The sequence below is a fragment of the Chamaea fasciata genome, unplaced genomic scaffold, assembly GCF_029207755.1.
Source record: "Chamaea fasciata isolate MVZ Bird 193981 ecotype frontalis unplaced genomic scaffold, bChaFas1.0.hap1 SCAF_11, whole genome shotgun sequence".
Taxonomy (NCBI): domain Eukaryota; kingdom Metazoa; phylum Chordata; class Aves; order Passeriformes; family Sylviidae; genus Chamaea; species Chamaea fasciata.
In genome coordinates, this window is record NW_027094096.1 from 21,422,321 (window position 1) to 21,442,429 (window position 20,109).

At 47.0% G+C, this 20,109-nt stretch overlaps 1 protein-coding gene across 1 annotated transcript in view; it reads right to left on the reverse strand.

Annotated features, from left to right (window-relative positions):
* Positions 1-20,109, reverse strand: part of PLCH1 (phospholipase C eta 1) — a 42,377-nt gene that overhangs the window by 9,425 nt on the left and 12,843 nt on the right. Inside the window, exons 2-12 of the mRNA XM_066193902.1 lie at positions 14,675-14,821; positions 14,088-14,331; positions 12,680-12,809; positions 10,966-11,136; positions 9,065-9,158; positions 7,650-7,853; positions 6,350-6,470; positions 5,297-5,468; positions 3,721-3,828; positions 2,978-3,139; positions 1,806-1,877 (exon numbers count right to left, since the gene is read on the reverse strand). Coding sequence (XP_066049999.1) covers positions 1,806-1,877; positions 2,978-3,139; positions 3,721-3,828; positions 5,297-5,468; positions 6,350-6,470; positions 7,650-7,853; positions 9,065-9,158; positions 10,966-11,136; positions 12,680-12,809; positions 14,088-14,331; positions 14,675-14,821 — 1,625 coding nt within the window. The remainder of the gene's footprint in view (positions 1-1,805; positions 1,878-2,977; positions 3,140-3,720; positions 3,829-5,296; positions 5,469-6,349; positions 6,471-7,649; positions 7,854-9,064; positions 9,159-10,965; positions 11,137-12,679; positions 12,810-14,087; positions 14,332-14,674; positions 14,822-20,109) is intronic.

The window sequence follows — 20,109 nt, forward strand, 5'->3', positions numbered from 1 at the left end:
TAATTAATATAACTGAGAGCTCCTTATCCTTTTGCACATGGCTCACTGAGCACAGATTTCTTTCCTCTTGTCATACACCATATTGTACATAATTTAGTTTGCTGGTTTTTGGTGCTGACATGAAGTTGACTGTACTGGAAATCATTTGCATGGTTCACTCTGGAGTCTGCAGGTCTGCACTGAGCATGTTCCATGCAGTTAACTTTCAGCAATTGCCAGCTTTAGTGTCTTTGTACCTCCCCTGGTAGTTTTTAAAGAGTTTATTCATTTGGCACAAGAGCTGGCTGAAAATGCCACGTGTCAATATCGTTGGGTGGATAATTCTGTATCTGCAAAATTGTCAATAGTAACCAGTCTTCCGAGGCATCCCCTCAGCTGGAAAGGCATCAGGGAGCAGTTACAGGATGTGTCTGTTGCCTCAGTCTCCAATACAATCACTATTTTAAAAAAAAAATCTATATATACCCTTATTTTTTTTCAGCAGAGATGAGATGAATGGGCCTTCCAACCTGCTCCATCCATTAGAATAACTAGCTGAAGTAATTAAATTATTGACAGACTTTCCAGCCCTCAGCAGATTCCAGTGGCTGACGTTTGCCTGTGTCATCTCATTGCCAGCATCTGTGTGGCCAGCAGCAAGCACAGGGTGCCAGGGGCAGGGCCCACCCTCAGGGACCACAGGTACCTGGAGCTCTCAACACACCCTGAGAGGGTGATGTGCCCCGAGCTAAAGGTGCTGAAGGGAACACGAGCTCTTTAAACTGATGCAGGCTTGGAACTGAAGTGTAAATGTGGCCCCTGGTACTGTCTGCTTAGGGAATTTTGGATGGCTCCTGGCTGGCTGCAGGGCAGATGGACTGGTGGCTGATTAAGTTCTTTGAAATGTCTCTTAATCATAAAGAACTGCTCCGATTCTCAGTCCCAAAGCTCGCCATGGATAGCACAGACAGGAGGAGCAGAGGCTGGCAGGCTGGCGCAGAGGGGCTGCTGCTGGCACAGGGACTGGGCTGCAGAGCTGCCTCTCTGCTCAGTCACCCTCTGCAGCTCTCACTGACTCCAGCAGGAAGGAGGGAAGCTGGCAGCTGGAGCAGCTCAGGTTCAGGCTGTAAATCCAAGGCTCAGGGCACCGTGGGAGCGTGGGAATGGGGGAGGCAGATGACAGGAGCACATTTGTCAGGATATGGGAACGGGAGGAAAGGTGGGCACTGTCCCCTGTGGGGGCTGCTCTGTGCCCAGCTGTGAAATGAGAGCTCTCAGCTCCTGCCTGGGTCAATGGAGACACCGCTGAGGAGCAGCAGAGCAGGCTGCAGCTGCACAAACACAACCAGGACATGAAAACCAGGAGCAGATCAGGGAGAGCACATCTGCACAGAGCAGGAGCCCAGAGCCAGCACTCACACAGCAGCCCCTGCGAGCAGGGACAGTCCCAGCACAGCCCTGCCCAGGGTGGGGCACAGCAAAACTGGGCCCTGACTGAACCAGGCACCTTCAGCTCTGTGGAAAACAAGATATGCCAAGACATTTGTCTATGCTCATCTTCTGCTGCTGCAAGTGTGATCAGAAAAATCAGCAATTCCACAGCATCAGTAAAGATGATCTTTTAGCCACGTGAAAAGTTTTTGTCCATCTTAAAAGGTTCTCAATCTTCTGAATAGAATTAAGACACAAAGTATAATCACACAGGCTCCCTCTTCGCTGCCCCCATGCCCACCACACTTTTCTGGAACAGTAAAAAAAAGAGCCAGGGTCTCTGGAATGCTGCCAGACCTAGAACAGCACCGTCAGCTCTCACTTATTTCACTCACCTTGTGTTTACCAAAGTTGCCCATTAATGATCGACCGTGAGACTTTTTTCCACCTTCTTTTGTGTCCAGGTTCTGTGCAGAAAAAGGCCAATAAAAAGTGTAACTAAATACCTTCTGAAATGTCTTTAAAGAGTCTGCTACAGTCTCCAAAAGGCAGCGTTTCAACCTCATACAAGTTCTTGTACATAACCCTCGTTCGCTATAGAAAAGCAAAATTATCGCAAATGAGACAAAGTGAGGTAAAGTCTGATCTGTGAACAAACTGAAATCCAAAATCTCATTGCAGGGCTTCGCTAATTTCTTTGTACAATTGATAGTTTGGAATCCTCTAACTGTAAAGAAAAATAGTAACATTAGCACTCAAGACAACAACAAACCATGCAGAAAAAGCAGTCTAGCAAAACCAGGCAAGAAACAACAAACCAAGACGTCTGAGTGTTCTTGAAAGCAGCCACAAAGGGAAAGGGGAGAGGAAAAAAGAATCTCCTTGCAGATAAATGTGGACTTTTCATAGGCAGCCTGCAGGCTGAGTTCCACATTCCCAGCCATGCCCCCAGACATCAGCGGGATAACTCCTGGCAGCATCTCGCTTCTTCTGTCAGGAACACACAGCCCTTCATCTTCAGAAGAGCAAAACAAAACTGAAGAATATTCCCCCAGCATTTCAGCTGGGTGAGTGTTTCAGTGCTGTGAACTCCAGCTATTCCCGGTTCCGTGCTGAGTTGGAGTCACTTTGGGCTTTCATGACAGCGAGGGCACTGGGAGCCCAGCAAAATCAATAACCTCTGCTCAGAGATTTGCTCAGAGCTCAGGCTGGAAGCCTCTGTAACAGGTAGAAAGAATCTTGAGCAGATTTTTACTTCTTTTAATAGCAATTACTCGGGAAAAATCAAAGGCAGATCAGTAATGAAGGAAAATAAATGACCAGTAAAAAAAACAGGAAAATATCCCAACTGCTCTCTTTCTGGTCCATCAATTACACAGTAACTCCCATGAGAGAGCTCTGTGACACTGGCTCCAGAGCAGGCACATCTCCACAGAAAAATCACTCTTATTTAATGTCCCTGGAGTTCACATCCAGCTCCTCAGTTCTTGGCTCCCTCATCTGAACCAGTCTGCAACAAATTTCACTGCCCAGTCCTCAGAGGGGTGTGAAGGGAGAGCCCACATACCTGCTTCAGGTTCACATTGAAGCTCTGGTGAGTTGCCTTCAGCAGGGCTCTCACAGTGAAGCTGTCAGGATCCTCTTTGTCCCTGATCTGGGATTCCTTTAGAAGAGATTCCAGTTTTGTTCGTATGAAAGATTCCACCTGGTGCTGAGTTGCACCATTGCTCTGAAAGACACCAGGAAACCCAGTTCAAGCAGGTGCTCATGTCCACCTCATCACACACTGAGGCCACACAGCACTCCCTTGTCCTTCCCTCTGCAAGAAAAGACTCCCTGCATAATCCTGCCTGATTCTGCCCTTCCTACCTGTGGCTTTGGCTTTCACTGCCATTTCCCTTCTCCTTCTCCCCTCAGTCGTCCCAGCCCAGCTCAGTCCCCCCAGATCCCCCAGGACCTGGCCATGGGCTCTCTCTGCCTCACAGCTGTCACAAGCCCTACCTTCTCTTTCAGAAGAGCAAGAATTCCCAGCTAATGCACTTACAGACACCCTAAGCATTAGATTCCTGCTCCAAAAGTTGAAAGAGGAAGAGATTCCCGTCAACAGTCATCCAGACTACACAGACTCAAAGCAGTCTCTTATATAAGGTGCTTAAAATAAAAATGAACCCTATAGAACAGCATGGACCTGACACAGGAATTAAAAACTTAGGAATGAAAAACTCTGCTAACAAGTCTAAGTAGGACACGGAGTGTACATGTAAGGAATGCAGAGCTGTCACACTCTGGGAACTGACTGTGTGCACCTACAAAGCAGGGCTTTAACTTGCAGTCGTCCTCAATTTCATCAGCACTGTCCTCTTCTGAAACTTCTCCTTCCTCAGCATCTGCTCCGAGGCTGCAGGGCAACTTCTTACCCTGAAATGAGGGAAAAAACACACCCAATAAATGTGGACAGTGCTAGTTAGTGCACCCAGTCTGGTCCTCTGGCTTTACCATCTGCTCCTAAATGAATCACCTACTAAACTTCTGTGCACAGAAATGTTCTCAGCCTACCTGCTTCGTCACTGGGAGACAGGAATGACACTCAGATTTCTGCAGAAATGCAGAGGATTGATTTTTAGGCTGCATTTTGAAATTAATAATGCTGCTGCTAACGAGTGGGTCAAATTCACTTCATGCTGGTACCTTTAAACTGACTTAAATCCCAGAGTCTTATTAGAGTTACTCCTTATATACACTTACAGGGTGAAAATTATGCCATTATTTGAAATTGCTTGGCTAGTGAATCAATACTGCCTTTCAAAGGAAATGTATAAAAAGAGCAAAAACAATAGCAAAAAGATGAGAAGCTGGCTTACTTCTCAACAAGGTACTGATTCCTAAATCTGATTTTATCTTTTCCAATAGAGCTGCTTAAATTGAGCAGGGGATGGGAGACGGGGCTTTGTGCAGGGATCCTGTGATGCTCGAGATAGAATTTCTCATTCTGAAAACAGCTCAGCTCCACAGCAGTCTGCAACCACAGGGCTCCAGCAGTGAAAGCTAGAGGATCACACTGAAATTACAGCCTCAGACGTGCTGAAAAGCCAGCTCAGAAGTTCAGGTAAGACCCAGAGCACCAGCCTCTCCTGCCCTTAGTGCAGTGCCATGGGATTTCTCACAGGAGTGACATTCCACACCATTTCCAGTGGATCCCTCCAACACCAGCCCCACGTGTTTGCACAGACCAATAACCAGCAGCAGCCAACCCAGAAAACTGATGCAGAGAAATGCAAAATCACGGCTGAGCACTCAAAGGGCTCCTAATTTGGGGTCAGCCCTGTACTGTGCACTGCAGCATGTTCAAACTGGGAATCCCTGCAGCCAGACTGATACCAAGGACAGAGAGAAAGCCAGAATATCCTGAGAGTTCACATAGAAGTAATTGCCCCCCTGTGTCCAGGTAAATTGGACAATCTAAAAGGGCAGAATCTATTAATCATCCTCCTCAAGGTCTGCCATGGGCTTCTTCCCTGTTCTACCCATCCTGGCCTTTAGAATTCCTTTCAGAGCAGATGTGTTTGGAGTGAGAGGCTCACACAATTAATCCTGCCCAGAGCACCAACTCCAGGGCTCTGGGGCCTCCTGAGCTGCTCTTCTCCCATAACCACAGCAGGTGAACCATGGACAGAGTTCCATCCCATGAACTACAGCTCCGAGTTGGGTGAGAGGAAGGGCAGGAAATCTTCACTTTTCTATCACTCCAAAGTACTCTGTCCAAGGAAGGACTGTCGGGTAATGTTTAGATGCTAAAGGGATACGAACTGGTCCTCCAAAGAAAACCTACAATAAATATCACAAGCTGACTTCTGTTGCATTCTGAACATGCCCAGCAGCAAGTTACCTTCACTAGGATTTTCCCTTTTAAATCCTGAGGGCTGGGAAGCTGTCTGGGATCTCCAGTGCTCACAGATGACAAGTCCAGTTTGTCACCAAATATCTCCTTCAGGTACTGGGCAATCTTCTTTTGCTGTTGAATACTGCAGTGGTTTTCAATGGACAGTATCACTGGAAACCTGGAAACAAAGGCCCAGACACTCTCAGCTGTGTGTGGAGAGACAATAGCTGCACTCTTACCACCCCACCTGGGAATGGAACAGCTGAGTCCTTCCACAAATCTGCCCCACTGTTTTCTAAACTCCTGGCAGCCCTGGGACTCTATGGCAAGGAACCCCACACCAAAAAATGAAAACCACCTCCTTTAGTTTTGAAAGTACCACCTTGTATTTCTCATCAATAACACCAAATTTTTGGGCTTGGTTGTTTTTTTTCCCACACATCCGTTGTTGGGTGCTTTTTTCTTTTAAAGAAAGTATTTTCCTTTTATTCACTTTAAACTACTCAAAATTCTCTACACCCACTCATGATTTGAGACTACTCTGTGTATATATATATCTATATATCTAAATATATACATATAAAGTCCACAGTTTTCATAATAAACTGTTATAAAGCACCATGGCAAATGAAACAGATTCAGAACACTATCCTACACCTCAGCATTTCCTCACAGTACACATGACAGCTTTTCAATTTTCCTGCTGAAATAAAGTCTTTTCCGTAAGTAGAGAACATCACAGTATTGATTTTTCCGGAGAATTTCCCTGTGGATGCGAGTGGGAAATTCTATTGAAAGATAATCAGCAGTGTCAGACTGTCCGAAGTCTCACTGAGTTTAGGAGCACAAAAGGTTCAGCTTAGGCAGAACTCTCCCTCAGCTGATGGGAAGAGCTTTGTGCAGCCGAACAATAAACACAGCATGGGCAATAAACAGGGGAACAGAACCACCCCTGGTGTGTTTAAAGGAATATTTGCACTTCCTGGGCTCAATGGTTGTTTTCAGGGTGGGATTCACTGCAGAGAACAGGTGTAGCCTCAAAGCTGGCTCCACGCTTACTCGTTTTTGATGAAGGCGTATTTATTGATGGTTTCTGCCACGTCCCGGAAGAGGATTTTGGAGGTCAGGGTGTAGCCATGGTGCACCACTGGCTCCCCGTCTGGGCCATCCCAGCAATCCACTGGTAAAAACAGAAAAGCCACACATGAAGAGATGCCCCCAGCCTCAGTCATTGCTGTGCTCCTGCTGCCAGCAGAGCTCAGCTGCTCAGCCATGCAGGGGCCAACAAGGTTCACTCCACCTCCTGCCACCTCACTCCACCTCCTCTGACCTGCCAGCTGAGCTCAGACTAACAGGACAGTCTTTTCCTCGGTCAGGTGAGAATTCTGCATCCTAGAACTGGTTTTTCCCTTGTATTAATTTGAGGTTTTCTCCTCGTATATAAAACTACAAGGTGTCATAGGTCAAGTAATGTTTACAGCTACCTTGGGAAAGCAGTTTTTGCTGCTGAAGACAAACAATTAAAAAGAATTTATGTTTTCCCACTCCCAATTTAACTTGCAGCTTTATAACTGACTGTATGAAGAGTAGTATCAAATCCAGCACATGTAGAATGGACCTGCATAAGAATGCTTTTCCTAATGAATGCCTGTATCCTGCATTTGTACCAAACTTGTCACTGTTGCTGCTTCTACAGGCTGTTAAATTTCCCAAGGAGACAGCTGCAGAGCTATTCCCTGGGCTCTGAAGTAGCTGCAATAGCTCTGGGGCCAAGCAAAATAACACCGCTGGGTGTTCTTGGGAGCTGTTCTGCAGAAGGCAATCACCCACTTTTCTCAGGTTCATTTTCTCTAATTAATTTTTAAACAGAGATTAACAATTTTTTTCTTCCAGATGACCTTTTGTAATGCTAGCCATAAAAAATTAACCTTGAGTTCTAACTTTGTCAAAAGACTTTATTTATTTCTGGGAAAAAAAAAAACCTACTAATCGTAATGTAAAACCGGTAATATTTTGTTACTATTTAAGTCATGCAGAGCTTAAACAAGAATCCAATCTGAAGAAATGAGAATCCAATCTGAAGAAACAAGAATCCAGTGTGATCTCCATGTTTCCCCGTGGCAGGGGGGTGGAACTGGATGACCTTTAGAGCCCCTTCCAACCCCAGCCATCCTGTGATTCTCTGGTGCCTGTGATGCTTGTCCCGGGTGACCATTCCCAAGAAAAAAACCCAGTTTGGAGTGGTCAGGAAGTGCAGCAGTGCCTGAGCCAGCCCAGCAGCGCTGCTGGGAGGGTGTCCCTGACCCACTGCAGCCCTGTGCAGCCCCAATGCAGCCCCATGCAGCCCCACACAGCCCACCTTCAACGCAGCGGCAGCCGGCCTGCAGCACGCGCGCGTACATGTCGGCCCGTGACTGCGAGAGCAGCTGGTCCCCGCTCAGGTAGGTGTTGTGGGACGAGGCGATGTAGTAGTGGCACAGGGGCTGCTCCATGTCCTGGTGCACCTCGCGGTGCAGAGGGTTGGACACCTCGCACGCCGGGCTGCGCATGAAACTGGTGAAGCCTGCGGGCACAAGGACACGTCAGGGGCAGGGCAGGGGGAACTCTCTGAACTCCTCCTACAGCTGAGGGTCTGACAGTGGGGACAGACTCCAGGGCTCAGAAGCAAATGCCTTTTTTTAATATAGTTCCTTGCCGGCACTCCTGTGCTGTGAATGGCAGCGCACTGAGCATGGGTGGGGCCGAAAACCACCCAAAGCAGAACAGTGGATCAGCAGCCAAGTCACTGACCCAGCCAATCTTCACTATCTTCTTTTTTCTGCAAATTTATTCAAAAAGACGGTACTTGATTTATAACCCTCTAAATGAGAGCAGCACTGAACAGAGAAAGTTTTAAAAATGCATCCTTTAAGAATGAAACATGTAAAATGTTTGCAAAGGACAGTGCAAACAATACCAGCTCTGAAGCAGCTCAGAGATAAAAGCAGCTGCAGCAGCAGGTTAAGAGGAGCAGAAATGCCTGCAGAAATATTGTTTAAGTGTCACAGCTTGTTTGTTTAACCTTCCTCATTTCAGTTTGAGGGCAGCGCCCTGGGTCACATCAGAAGCTTGTTGAAGGGAGGCCATACCCAGGATTTAAATAGGAGGAAGAGTCCTACTTTCCCCCTCCCCAAATCACATGTACATTATGCTGCTCCACAGAAGCTTCCTTCTGGGCAAAGGAACACACCATGGCATTTAATCTATTTCATCCCAGCTCTGAGGCTGAGTTGATACCATGTTGGATTCTGAATAAACATACAATTCACAATTGCTTTCACAAACAGTGGGAATCATTAATAAAACCCAATGAAAATGCAGCTTTCTGTACTTTACTTCATGGAAGCATAAATGAATGGATTGTGCAGGATCCCAGATCCTCAGAGCCAAGGCAGAATGAACTCTTGGCTTTCATCACCTCGCTGGGAGCAGGCTATAGATAAACTGCATGGTAGAGTTTGTCTTCCAAACACAATGAACAATAAATCCCCACAGCCTCAGGCAGCCATGCCCACTCCTGAGGATGGCTGTGATGGATGGCTGGAGAGCTGCTGCCTCACCACACCTACTCACATCCCCCCTGGCTCACAAAACACACCCACGCTCTCAGACTGCTGAGCCAGGGGACTTCGTGTCACAGACAAACAGCAGAAGCCTCCCCAAAACACCACCAAAGCACTTCCACACCACTGCAGCAGAGCAAGACAAAACTCACTCTGAAATCAAAACCTTTACCTTCAATCCCAAGAACATTTTGCTTCTTGTTTTCTTCTGACACTTCAAACTTCTGTATGATGTCCAGACAATATTCTGGTGTCACATTATTCATCTGCACACAAACAACAGTGGAGGTACGCTTATTTTTAATGTCACCAGCAGGTGAAAATCTACTTAACTTGGAGGAGACAAATAAGAGTGAGAGGTAGCCATCAATGAAAACCTATGTCATTTCAGTCTGAAGATTAAAATTAGCTGTTTAGCTGCCTTAATAATTGTACTGGCCAATACTGCTGAAATGAGAACTATGACATTATATTCTTTAATATAATCTTCTTAGGCATGCAAAAAGATTCGGCAGGCTTGGATTTCATTTTCATGTGTTTTCCACTCCTATGATTTCATTACTTCCAAGGGAGTTCACTGTAATACACAGGCTAGGAGAAAAATAATTAAATTCTGAAATGAAAAACAGCAGCTTTTTTGAAACAAATAGGAATTTTGTCAACAGCTTCAACTAGCCCACAGCTGAGGTTCTAACTGATTTGTGGGGCACTTACAAGTAGACACTTATATTTCCTTCAGAACTAAAGGAAAGAAGTAGCTCCCATCACTCATTTCATCTTTCCTCACTGCCTTGAGTTGTAGAGAGCCAAAGGGAGGACAAGGACTGGGTGAATTCCATTTCTCCACTGCCAACATCACAGGAAGACACTCAAACCTCTGCACTTTCCTTGTGCCACCATCCTGTTCACTGTTTGTACTGTCCCAGCTAAACCAACCATCCTAAGATGCTGCAGGAATTACACAGGATAACAGAAAAAAGAACAATTCAGTAGCAAAAATAACTGATTATCCGTGCTCAGGTTGGGGTTTGATTGCAAACACTGCTCAGAGCAGGCCTTGTTCTGGTACAAGCTGGCTCAAATTAACTTTTCCATCACCCCCCATGGCTCCTTGCTGGCCCAGTGTGGGATTTTCATGTGCTCTAGGAAGGGAAACGTCTCATCTAGTCCAAAGCTGCATCTGCTGGGAAAAGCCCACTCATTTGTGCTCTTTTAATTGTAGCTTGAGAGGTGATGACTTTGGCCACTCATTTTTTTGTTACACTTTAAAGTACTCCACTAAAAATAATATGGGGTGTTCTCCTAAACAGGGAGTTCTAAACTGGAAAGAAGCCAGTTTAGCAAGCTAACAAAAACCCCAACCCGCTTTTGTTCTGTCCTCAGGCTGCAGAATATTTAACATCTTGCCAAATGAGCAGCAGATGGAGCAGAACAGACTGTCCACAGATTTCCAAGCACCCAGACAATAGCAAAACCAAAATGCTGTTTGGGTGAGGGCACCGGGGAGCTGCCTCCTGGCTGGGAGCACAATCAGCTTTTGGGGCAGTGCTGCCCTGTCCGAGGGCGTTGCTGGCACTGGGAGCATTCAGGGGAATCTCCCTGACCTCCCACTGCTGGGCACTGGGAAGGGCAACAGGATTTCTGGTTTGCTGCTGGAGCAGCGCTGAGCAGAGCAGTTCCCCAGACAGCTCTGCCCACACAGTGCTCTCAGGAGGGCACACAGAGCACAGGGAGGGTGCAGAATGACCTGACAGGCAGCTCGAGCCTTCTGCTGCATCAGCAGCTCAACAGTGTCCTTGTGCACCCCAAAGGCAGCTCCTCACCTCTGCCACGTCTTCCTCTTCCAGGTCCCTGAGCACCCTCTCACACCACAATCCTGGGCACTTCAAAAACCATCCAAAGCAGCTCAAACACTTTCTAAAAGCATTTCAAAAAGCAATAAAACCTTCAGAACTCTCTTCTGTCGCATCTGTGCTTTGCCCTCCGCCCCAAGTTAATATTTTCTGTAAAACCCTTTCCCTACACTTGACTGTAAGTACGTGGCCATAGACATGGATGCAGATATTGCCATACCTTCTGTTCCACCCTCAGAAACTGAGCCAGCTCTTCAGCAGTGAGATGATCCTTCTTGTCACTGTAGCTCAGGAGCAGCAGGTAGAGATCTCGACGCAAGGACATCATCTTGTAGAACACTGAGAATTCTTCAAAGTTCAGGGTTCCTTGGTTCTCATCTGTGTCTGCCTCCTAAGAGGTAACGACACTCAGGTAAACATGCTCAGCACAGGAGAAATCAGGGAATAAAACAGAGCAGGATTTGTGTACACCAACAGAAATGTGGTAAATTCTAGTCTGCAGGACTGTTCAGACACAAATTCTAACAGGCCAAAATAACTGCAAAATTCTATCATCATCTCTGGAGTTTTGGGTGAAAACAGTTACTAAACTAAAGCCACAGATTCCCTATGAACCTCTGATTTCCTTCTTTAATTTCTAATTTATTTCCCCCAGAAAGAGGCTCACCCTGGGCTTTACTCTGATCTCTTGCCCTCCTGTATGCCCTGCAGTTATCCTGGATCAAAACACAGCAAGAGGCATAACAATATCACCCAAGGCTCCCCCAACAACAGTCTTTTATCTTAAAACATTCAGGACAGTATCAGAGTCTTAAAAGCACATTATTTAACCTGCAGCACTCTGCAGAGGGGACAACTCTGCAGCAGCACTGAGACCCCACACCAAAACATACACCAGCATCTCCAGTCTCGAGCTGCTGCTTCTCCTCAGAGGTAGGAAGAGAAGAAAACAGTACTTAGCACACACTAATACAAGCTTTTTCCTGAGAACATCTGCCTAAGAGGATTGCTTTGGATTTTCAAAACAAACAATATATTCTGGAGAATGGCAGGCAGGCACTGAGTGGGTCCCCATGCAAAAAAGAACTGCAAACTCCTATCACAGCAAGTCAGCTGAGAGGAAAAGAATTCTCAGCTAAATGGTGTTGAATGGGATTTTTAATCATTTTATATCTATTACATACCTTAAATGACATTTATAATCTGTGGGAACAAGTACAGCCCAAATTAATCCCTGCAGCACCACCCTACCAGTTTTCAGGTCTTTGGGAAGAACTCCAGACTCTAAAGATGTATCTCTAATGGGGATTTTATGCCAGACAAATAAAGCACTTTTGACCATAGAAGATTCTTCAACTTTCCCATGTTTTACAGCAAACCAGCTTTGAGCTGGCACTGGTTTAGAAAAGTTAAGATGACATTTTTGCTCTCCATTATGTTCTTGGCTTATCTTTCCTTTCCTACAGTAAACACAAGGACTGGTGGAATATGGGAGCTGTTTTCAGAAAACAGAAGTAAAAAATTGATTCTAAATAAATCAAATCTGAATGGCTAAATATGAGGAAGTTGTTAAAGAAAACCTAATTACTTGCATAAAGCCAGTCTCTATTAAACAATTTTCCATAAAGGAAATGAAAAAATATTTCAGTAGCAACAGAGTAACTTCACTGTCCATCAATGCCAGCACCGAACAATTCAGTTCACAGAGCTGAAACCAACAATGCAGCAGAAAGAGTAACACTGGGAACTTTTCTGTGCGCTTCATGCCATTTAAACAATGTCCTGGTGTCTCTTTGTCTACAAAAAGGTGAGACTTTGAAAAAGCCTGTGAGGTGCTGTGTTTTTAGTCCCAAGGAGCTGGGTTTTTATTCCCAAAGTGAAGCTCCTGTGCCCAGAAATGGACCCTAGGTGTCCCCCAGTCCCCAGGCACAGACCTGGAACATCTGGCGGACCTTCCTGCGGGGCAGGCTGACGTTCAGCTTGTGCATCAGTTGGTGGATCTCCTCGATGTTCAGCAGCCCGTCCCCGTTCTTGTCAGCCTCCTCGAAGGTCTGCTTCACCCAGCTGCCAGCGTGTCAAGGACAGGCACACAGGGGATCTCCTCATGGGGAGGGGAGGCAGGGCAGCTCAGGAAAGAATCCTTTTTGCCCCTGCCCTCACTACAGCTCAGTCAAACGCTTAAAACCGGAACTGGTTTATGGCAATTATTCACAGCTCAGTTCACAACACCAACCCCTCTGCACTCCCATTTCTGATGCTCCTCTGGTTCCTCCTCTGAGAACGTGCCCTAAAGTTTTCAAATATTGCTGGGCTTTACTCCGGGACCTTCCTCCACCCGTCCCTTCATTCTACCCAAACTTCAATTCCCAAGTAGCACCTTTCACCCCCTCCTTGCACAAATATCCCTCAGCACCTCCAGCTAAGTTCTTGCAGTAGCTGGAGTGGGACAGGGCCACTCTGTGTGCAGTCTCCCAGCTGCCACACTGGAAAAAACAAACAGGACGTGCAGTGATGTTTCACCAGGAGAGAAGACACAGCACACAGGAGCAGCTCAGAAAAGTCATGGTTAAATATAGCAAGCTGAGGACAGGTGCAACAGAGCGTGCAATACAACCCCAATGGACCTGTGCCTGCTGTGGATCAGAATCTAACACGGGAGATATAAATTAAAAATGCCTGAAATATGTTTATTCTCCAGAAGTACCACTGGAGATTTCTAGGAGGCAGAAGAACAGACAGGTTACAATTTTAATTAAGATGGCCTTGGGGTTCGGTTTTTGGGGGAAGAGTTTTCTTTGTGTACAACATTTTAGTCATCACTGTTGTGAAAAACAAAAAACAAAAAACAAAAAAACAAAACAAAACAAAACAAAACAAACCTGTTGTGAAAAACACAAGAAGAAAACATTCAGAGGACAGGAGGTCCACTATGGCTACTGGGCTACAACAAACATTTAAGGAGCTTTAAGGATTTGTGCTCCTGACAAACAATGGAGGCCGGGAAGGACACAGGCATCTGACTTACACAAAAGCAACAGAGATGGCCAGGAGTTACTGAGATACTGAGACAACCAAAAATAACTGGTCTGCCCCTTCAAAAAGGAACTCACGAACAAAATGCAGGGCTATCCCCTGACTCCCCTGCAGTTTGATCCAGTCCCCAAGGCACAGCCCGTGGTTTATCACACACATAAGTGTCTGTGTCAAACCCATCGCTCAGGTTTCCAGTGCCATCAGTGGAAGGGTTTTGGTCACTTAATAGGAGAGAGGACACCCTGCACTGAGGTAAAAAGCAAGGCAGGAACATGAAGCAGGAGGAAGGGCTGGCCCCTCAAAGGATACTGGTCGTGTGTTCTCTGGCGCTTGGCGAGCGAGTCCTCGTCGCTGATCCCGGCCAGGAGGTACTTGAGCCCCGTGATCCAGGTGCGAGCCTCCTCGGGGTTGGACGTGATCAGGTCCAGGGTCTCCAGGTGGTTGCCGTGGTAAATGGTGAAGCAGCAGCTGGGGTCGAAGCTGCCCTCGGCGTGGCGGTGGAAGATCTCTGACTGCCGGCCCTCGCTCACTTTGTAAATGGAGTCGATGACAACTGGGGGAAAGGGAAACCAAAGGACACGCTGGGACAGCCAGCCAGCCTCTTCCTGCTTCTCACAATTCTGAGTTATTCAGGCTCAGAGGCATTCAACTTTATTAATGTTACACCTGCACATCCCACAACCCTGTTGGACTGAAGTTTTCCTTGCCAGGGCTGTGCCATGCGCCGGCTGCCCCAGAGGCTCCCCAGAACACCAGAGAGCTGAGGCTACAGAAAAGGGAGCAGGGGAGACAGACACCAAGTGTCTCCCATCAGCCCACAAGCTCCTGTGTAGCTCTGTAATTCACATTCTAAAACCAAACTGCCCCAGAAAAGAGAAGGAATATGAGGAGTTTACTTTTTGCCTTTTCGCTCTTGCGGGAGGGCCTCCATCGGATGCAGGTCCTGTGCTCGTCCAGGTAGAAGAGACGGACCAGCCCCTTGGTTCCACTCTTCAGCTTCACCATCTGCGTCCCAGACTGCATCACACTCATGCATCTTTCAACTGTGAGGCAGAGCAGAAGAAATCCAGCTGAATGGCCACCTCATGCACTAATGACATGATTAACGGGCTTCCCAGCATCTGCCAGGCACACACCAGCTCTGACGTGAACCTCGAGCAACAAAAAGTGGGCAGTGCTGGGACACTATTCCTTCCTCACTGCCACCTTCTCCACACAGGAAAATGGAATAGATCGTCTGTCAGAACACCCTCACGACAAAGGAGGCAAAGAAAACTTTAATCTATGTTGAAGGAAAACATTTTATAGTTGTTTCATGCTCATCTTATTTACATTTTTTTCTATTACTACACACAGTGGTGTAATTTTAAACCGCAGCACTTCATGTATTTGGACTGGTGAAATCCTCATTCAAACACCGCAGCCCTTTGGGCTCAGTAGCCCTGGAGTTCGTCCCTCATGCAGTGACACTGGCAGAGCTGCTCACACAATGACACATTCACACCCTCTCCGTGCTGCACCAACCTTCCAACACACACTGGGATGATTTCCTTTTATCCACCCATCCCATCGGGATGATAAGGCTTTTTTCCTCCTCTGTGTTTTGACTAAAATAAACCCATTTCTTCCATTTCATCTCACATCCTCCCTCCTGCAGCCTTCCAAACACAAGGATCAAGATAGCATTTCCTCTTGATCTCAGTATATATCCATGCTCTTAAATTACCTTCTGGTTTTATCCATTCACAGCCTCTCCTCACTTGGTATCACTCCAAATTCATCTCCCTGGGTGATTTGTTTACACTCTGGCTGGCTCCCAAGTAAACTCTCTGGGTCTGTCTTTATTTCTTATCACCCTTCCTCTCTCCAGCACTTCTCTCTCCAGTGCTCCTCAGTGTCACAGCAAAGGCTAACCCACGCTCCCACTCCTCTCTGCCAGAGCTGGGGTTTATTTATTCTCCCAGCTCCCAACAGCTCTGACACACTCACAGGCAGTCAGAGCAGCACTGAAACGTTGGGCAAACCAGGGATGATGAACAGCCCTTGGCACTGGAATAACCTCCCCTGGCTCCCTCACTCAGCAGGAGCTGGCAAGGCAAACCCCACATGGAATAATCCCCATCAGAAGGAGTCTTTTTCCTGAGTTCTTTTCCTTGGAGGAAGGAGGAGACTGAGGTTGAGCTGAACAGACCCAAACTCTTCTGAAAGCATCACGAGAGTGAAATAAATGTGTTCTTTATTATGTCCATAAATAATGGCTCCCCCTGGATCAGCACATACACTGAATGAAGGTGAGTTTGGAAGGACTTTAAGATAAACCACAAGTGTGACACAAATCAAGCCAGGAGGAGATGTTAGACCATATCCACATGTTGGCTGGGGCAGCATTATCTGAAAATGCACAAAGTACCAGGAAGACAAACACTTACACCACGAGGAAAACTCAGAACTTGAGAGAAGAAAGATGAACTGAAGCAAAAATGGACTCTAAAACTCCCTGTGTACATCCACACAGGAATGCCTTTTCCTGGCAGACCCAGCCTCTCCCTGTGGAACTGAGTTTAGACCAGGTTTGCCTTGGATTCCTACCAAGACAAACATGACTTGTCTCAGCACAGAAATGAGGTGCTCCCCGTGAGTGTGGACACACAAACGTGCCCTGCTCCATCAGCCTGGCACACACACCACAAGCACCTTTTGATTTCACTAATAGAGAGATCACTTCCAGCAGAGCTTTAGCTCACTAAGAGGTTTAGCAACAAGCTACTCAACACAGAAAATATGCTTCTTTGCACCTAAGGCTAGCGGCGACTGGAGAAAGTCTTACAAAAAGAACTAATTCTCAAGTAAGTCTCTCTATTAGCACCAGCTCAGTTGTCAGAGAAAAAATCCCAGCCCAGTTTCACTAAGATGACGTTGAGGACAGCCAGCAAAAGGCAGAAGGGGGAAGACCACATCTACTCAATGTAAGAAAAGCAAAGAATGGGCCACAGTCAGGTAACTGCAGCCAACAAAACTGTGGGGAAAAATAAAAACCACAAAAGGCAATCCAGTTCCCTCTTCACCATTTCAATTGCCTAAACATTTCTACATCACATTTGGAATTGTTACAGGTGCAGTCACGTTCATGCTTCAGGCAGACTTCAGTTACAGGGAATAGATTTTAAAACACTTTCTATCACAAAGTGGAAGAAGCCCAGTTCCTGCCCAATATCTCAACAGCCTCCACCTCCCAAACTCCACCTTCAGTGTCCAGTGCCTCAGGGAGCACCATCTTTGCTGCTTGCACTTCCCTAATTCCAAGGAAATACCATGAGACTTCAAACAATTAAAGACTAGTAAACGTGTAAGAGAGTTCATGGCATCATTCCTGCTGTGTAGGTGTTAATAACAAAGGCTCCACGTTCAAGAAGGGACTGGGGTAATGGAAATGCCACAGCAATCACAGGCCCACTGGATTTCAGCTCTGCAAACCATTTACAAAACACCCCATCCTCCCCTTCAGGCTATTTATAAAATATAAGCACGCAAATAAAAAAGGTCTTTTTGAAATCTATTCTCAGTATGCTAATGCCGGTCCCTTGCCAGACACCACACATTAGCATCTGAATCAGGGAAGGTACTGAGCAGTGCAGGGCACAATAAAGCTCCAGAAGAGCAGTTCAGGAAGGATTTCACTAAGGAATAGGGAAGCTGGTTCCAGAAAAACATCCAATCCTGTAGATAAACCAGGAATACAGAGTAAATGAAGCAGCTCCTCAATGCAGACATAGATTAAAGGTTGAGGAAGCAAGACATGATTCCCATTAAAAGTTATTCTTCTAACACAAGGACTAGCTATGCATTTTTTGCTCGAAGTCTGAAAATGAATTAAATTAAACTAGAACACGATGTAGTTTGTGTTACAAGATCAAAGAAAATTAATCTGGAAGTTTAAATAAAAAATTGTGCTTATATAATGTATAAGGAAGGTGTCCCTGCCTGTGGCAGGGGGTTGGAACTGGATGGTCTTTAAGGTCCCTTCCAACCCAAACCATTCCATGATTCTCTGATATTTGAAGCTTTAATTTAAAATTAAAATCCCCTGAAAACTACACTCACTTCTGTTTCCAGAGTTACACAAACCTGACAGTCTAAAATCATCCCAACAGACATCCTGGAGTTTAATGGCATTTAATAATGAAAGACCAGTCTACGTTTTTTTCCTCCCAAAATAACCCTTTAAAGCAATACAGACCTGAATTCAAACCGCACTTTTAAATTTAGTTCAGTCATGAGAATAAACCTCTCCTTAAGGGAGGAGCTGCTTCTGTACCCGAGGGTAAACCAGACACAAACTGATCTGTGCCAGCTGGATCTTCTCTGGCTGCCCAGCACATGGGAGACCTCAGAAGCCAGGTGGAGAGCCATGGAACCCCAGGATGTCCCTGAGCCCCGGGATGTCCTTGAGCCCCGGGATGTCCCTGAGCCTCAGGATGTCCCTGAGCCCTGGGATGGCCCTGTGCCCCAGGATGTCCCAGAGCCCCGGGATGGCCCTGAGCCCCGGGATGTCCCTGAGCCCCGGGATGGCCCTGTGCCCCAGGATGGCCCAAAGCTGTGGGATGTCCCGGTGCCCCAGGATGGCCCAAAGCTGTGGGATGTCCCGGTGCCCCAGGATGGCCCAGAGCCCCGGGATGGCCCTGTGCCCCGGGATGCCTGTCCCCGAGCCCCGGGATGTCCCTGAGCCCCGGGATGTCCCTGTGCCCCGGGATGGCCCTATGCCCCAGGATGCCCCAGAGCTGTGGGATGTCCCTGTGCCCCGGGATGTCCCAGAGACCCAGGATGTCCCTGAGCCCTGGGATGGCCCTGTGCCCTGGGATGTCCCCCGAGCCCCGGGATGTCCCTGAGCCCCGGGATGTCCCTGAGCCCCGGGATGTCCCCGAGCCCCGGGATGCCAGGTAGGCGCTGTGCTCCCGCCTGCCCACGCCGCTCTCACTGCCTGGGCAGCTCTGGCCTCTCCATCAGTGCTAATCCCCCCAGACCAGCCCGTGCTTCCTCCATCCCCTCTCCTGTAATCCAGCCCCCTGCACTCGGGATTTAATCACCAGGGAATGGCTCAGCACCAGCCCCACCAGGATCCCAAAAACCTCCCGGCCTCACTGGGAGCCATGGCTGTTCCCTGCATCCCGGGAGCTGGGAATTCCTCCGGTTTAATGTCATTTAATTCCCAGCAGTCACAGTGGTGACTGCACATCTGCCTGCTCTTGTGCCTTCAGGGCGTGCAGGACCCTGCAGTTGATACCAGAAGGAAGTTATTTAGGGAATTAAGACATTACTCTGAGCTGCATTTTCCAGTGAACAAAAAAGCATTTTGCTATAGAGGGCACATCCCTGCAGTGCAACAAACACACCTCCCTCCCATAAAACATGTTCTCTAAGGTTAAATAAACATCCTGGCCATTTTTTGCTACTATATTTTGGGGCTTAGTTATTCAAGAAAACACTATTACCTCTGCATTAGCAGCAAAACTCTACTGCCAAGAGTTTACAGCAAAAGGTTACACCACTTTTGTGAGACAGATCATTTTACCTTAAATTCAAAGATTAAAAATTTCTTATTGCTGCCCACAAACAGTGTATGTTAAGAAATTATTATTTCAAAGTGCAACCAAATGACAAAAGGCCTGGTCTCATCTTGCTTTTATGGACTTACTGTTAGAGCCATCTGACAAAACAAAAAGATTAAATAAGGTATAAAGAGCATTACCAAACACTGAGAAGTATAATTATGAAAGAGGATATAAACTGGCTTTCTAAATGATAGGCATCAACTGCATTAAGCCAACATTAAGCTTGAAGAGATAAAAGGAACCCATAAATCGGAGGAGTTACTTTGATAACTGCAGCAGCAGCTCTTCTTCCCTGCATTCAGTATTTTGGGGTTTTCCTATGTGTTTTGTGAAGGGTTGTGAAACCCTAGCACAGCTGCCCAGGGCAGTGGTGGGGTCAGTGTCCCTGGAAGCTCTGAAAAACGAGTGGATGTGGCTCCTGAGGACCCAGGTCAGTGGTGAACACTGCGGTGGTGCTGGGCTGATGGTTGGACTTCATGACCTGAAAGGTCCTTTCCAAAAAAGCCCCCAGCCCGGCACTCGAGGCCAGCACAGAACTGCGCTGTCCTGGTCCCAGCAGTGACAACACTCTGCATCCAACCAAGCCCACAGCAAACCCCAGAAGCCTGCAACGTTCTCAGCTGTCTGCACTCCCCTGTCCTGCATCATGCACTCACCCTGAGCACTGTCTGCCCTTTCAGCAATGCCATTAGACACCGTTTTCTGCCCAGGTCCCCCCCAGA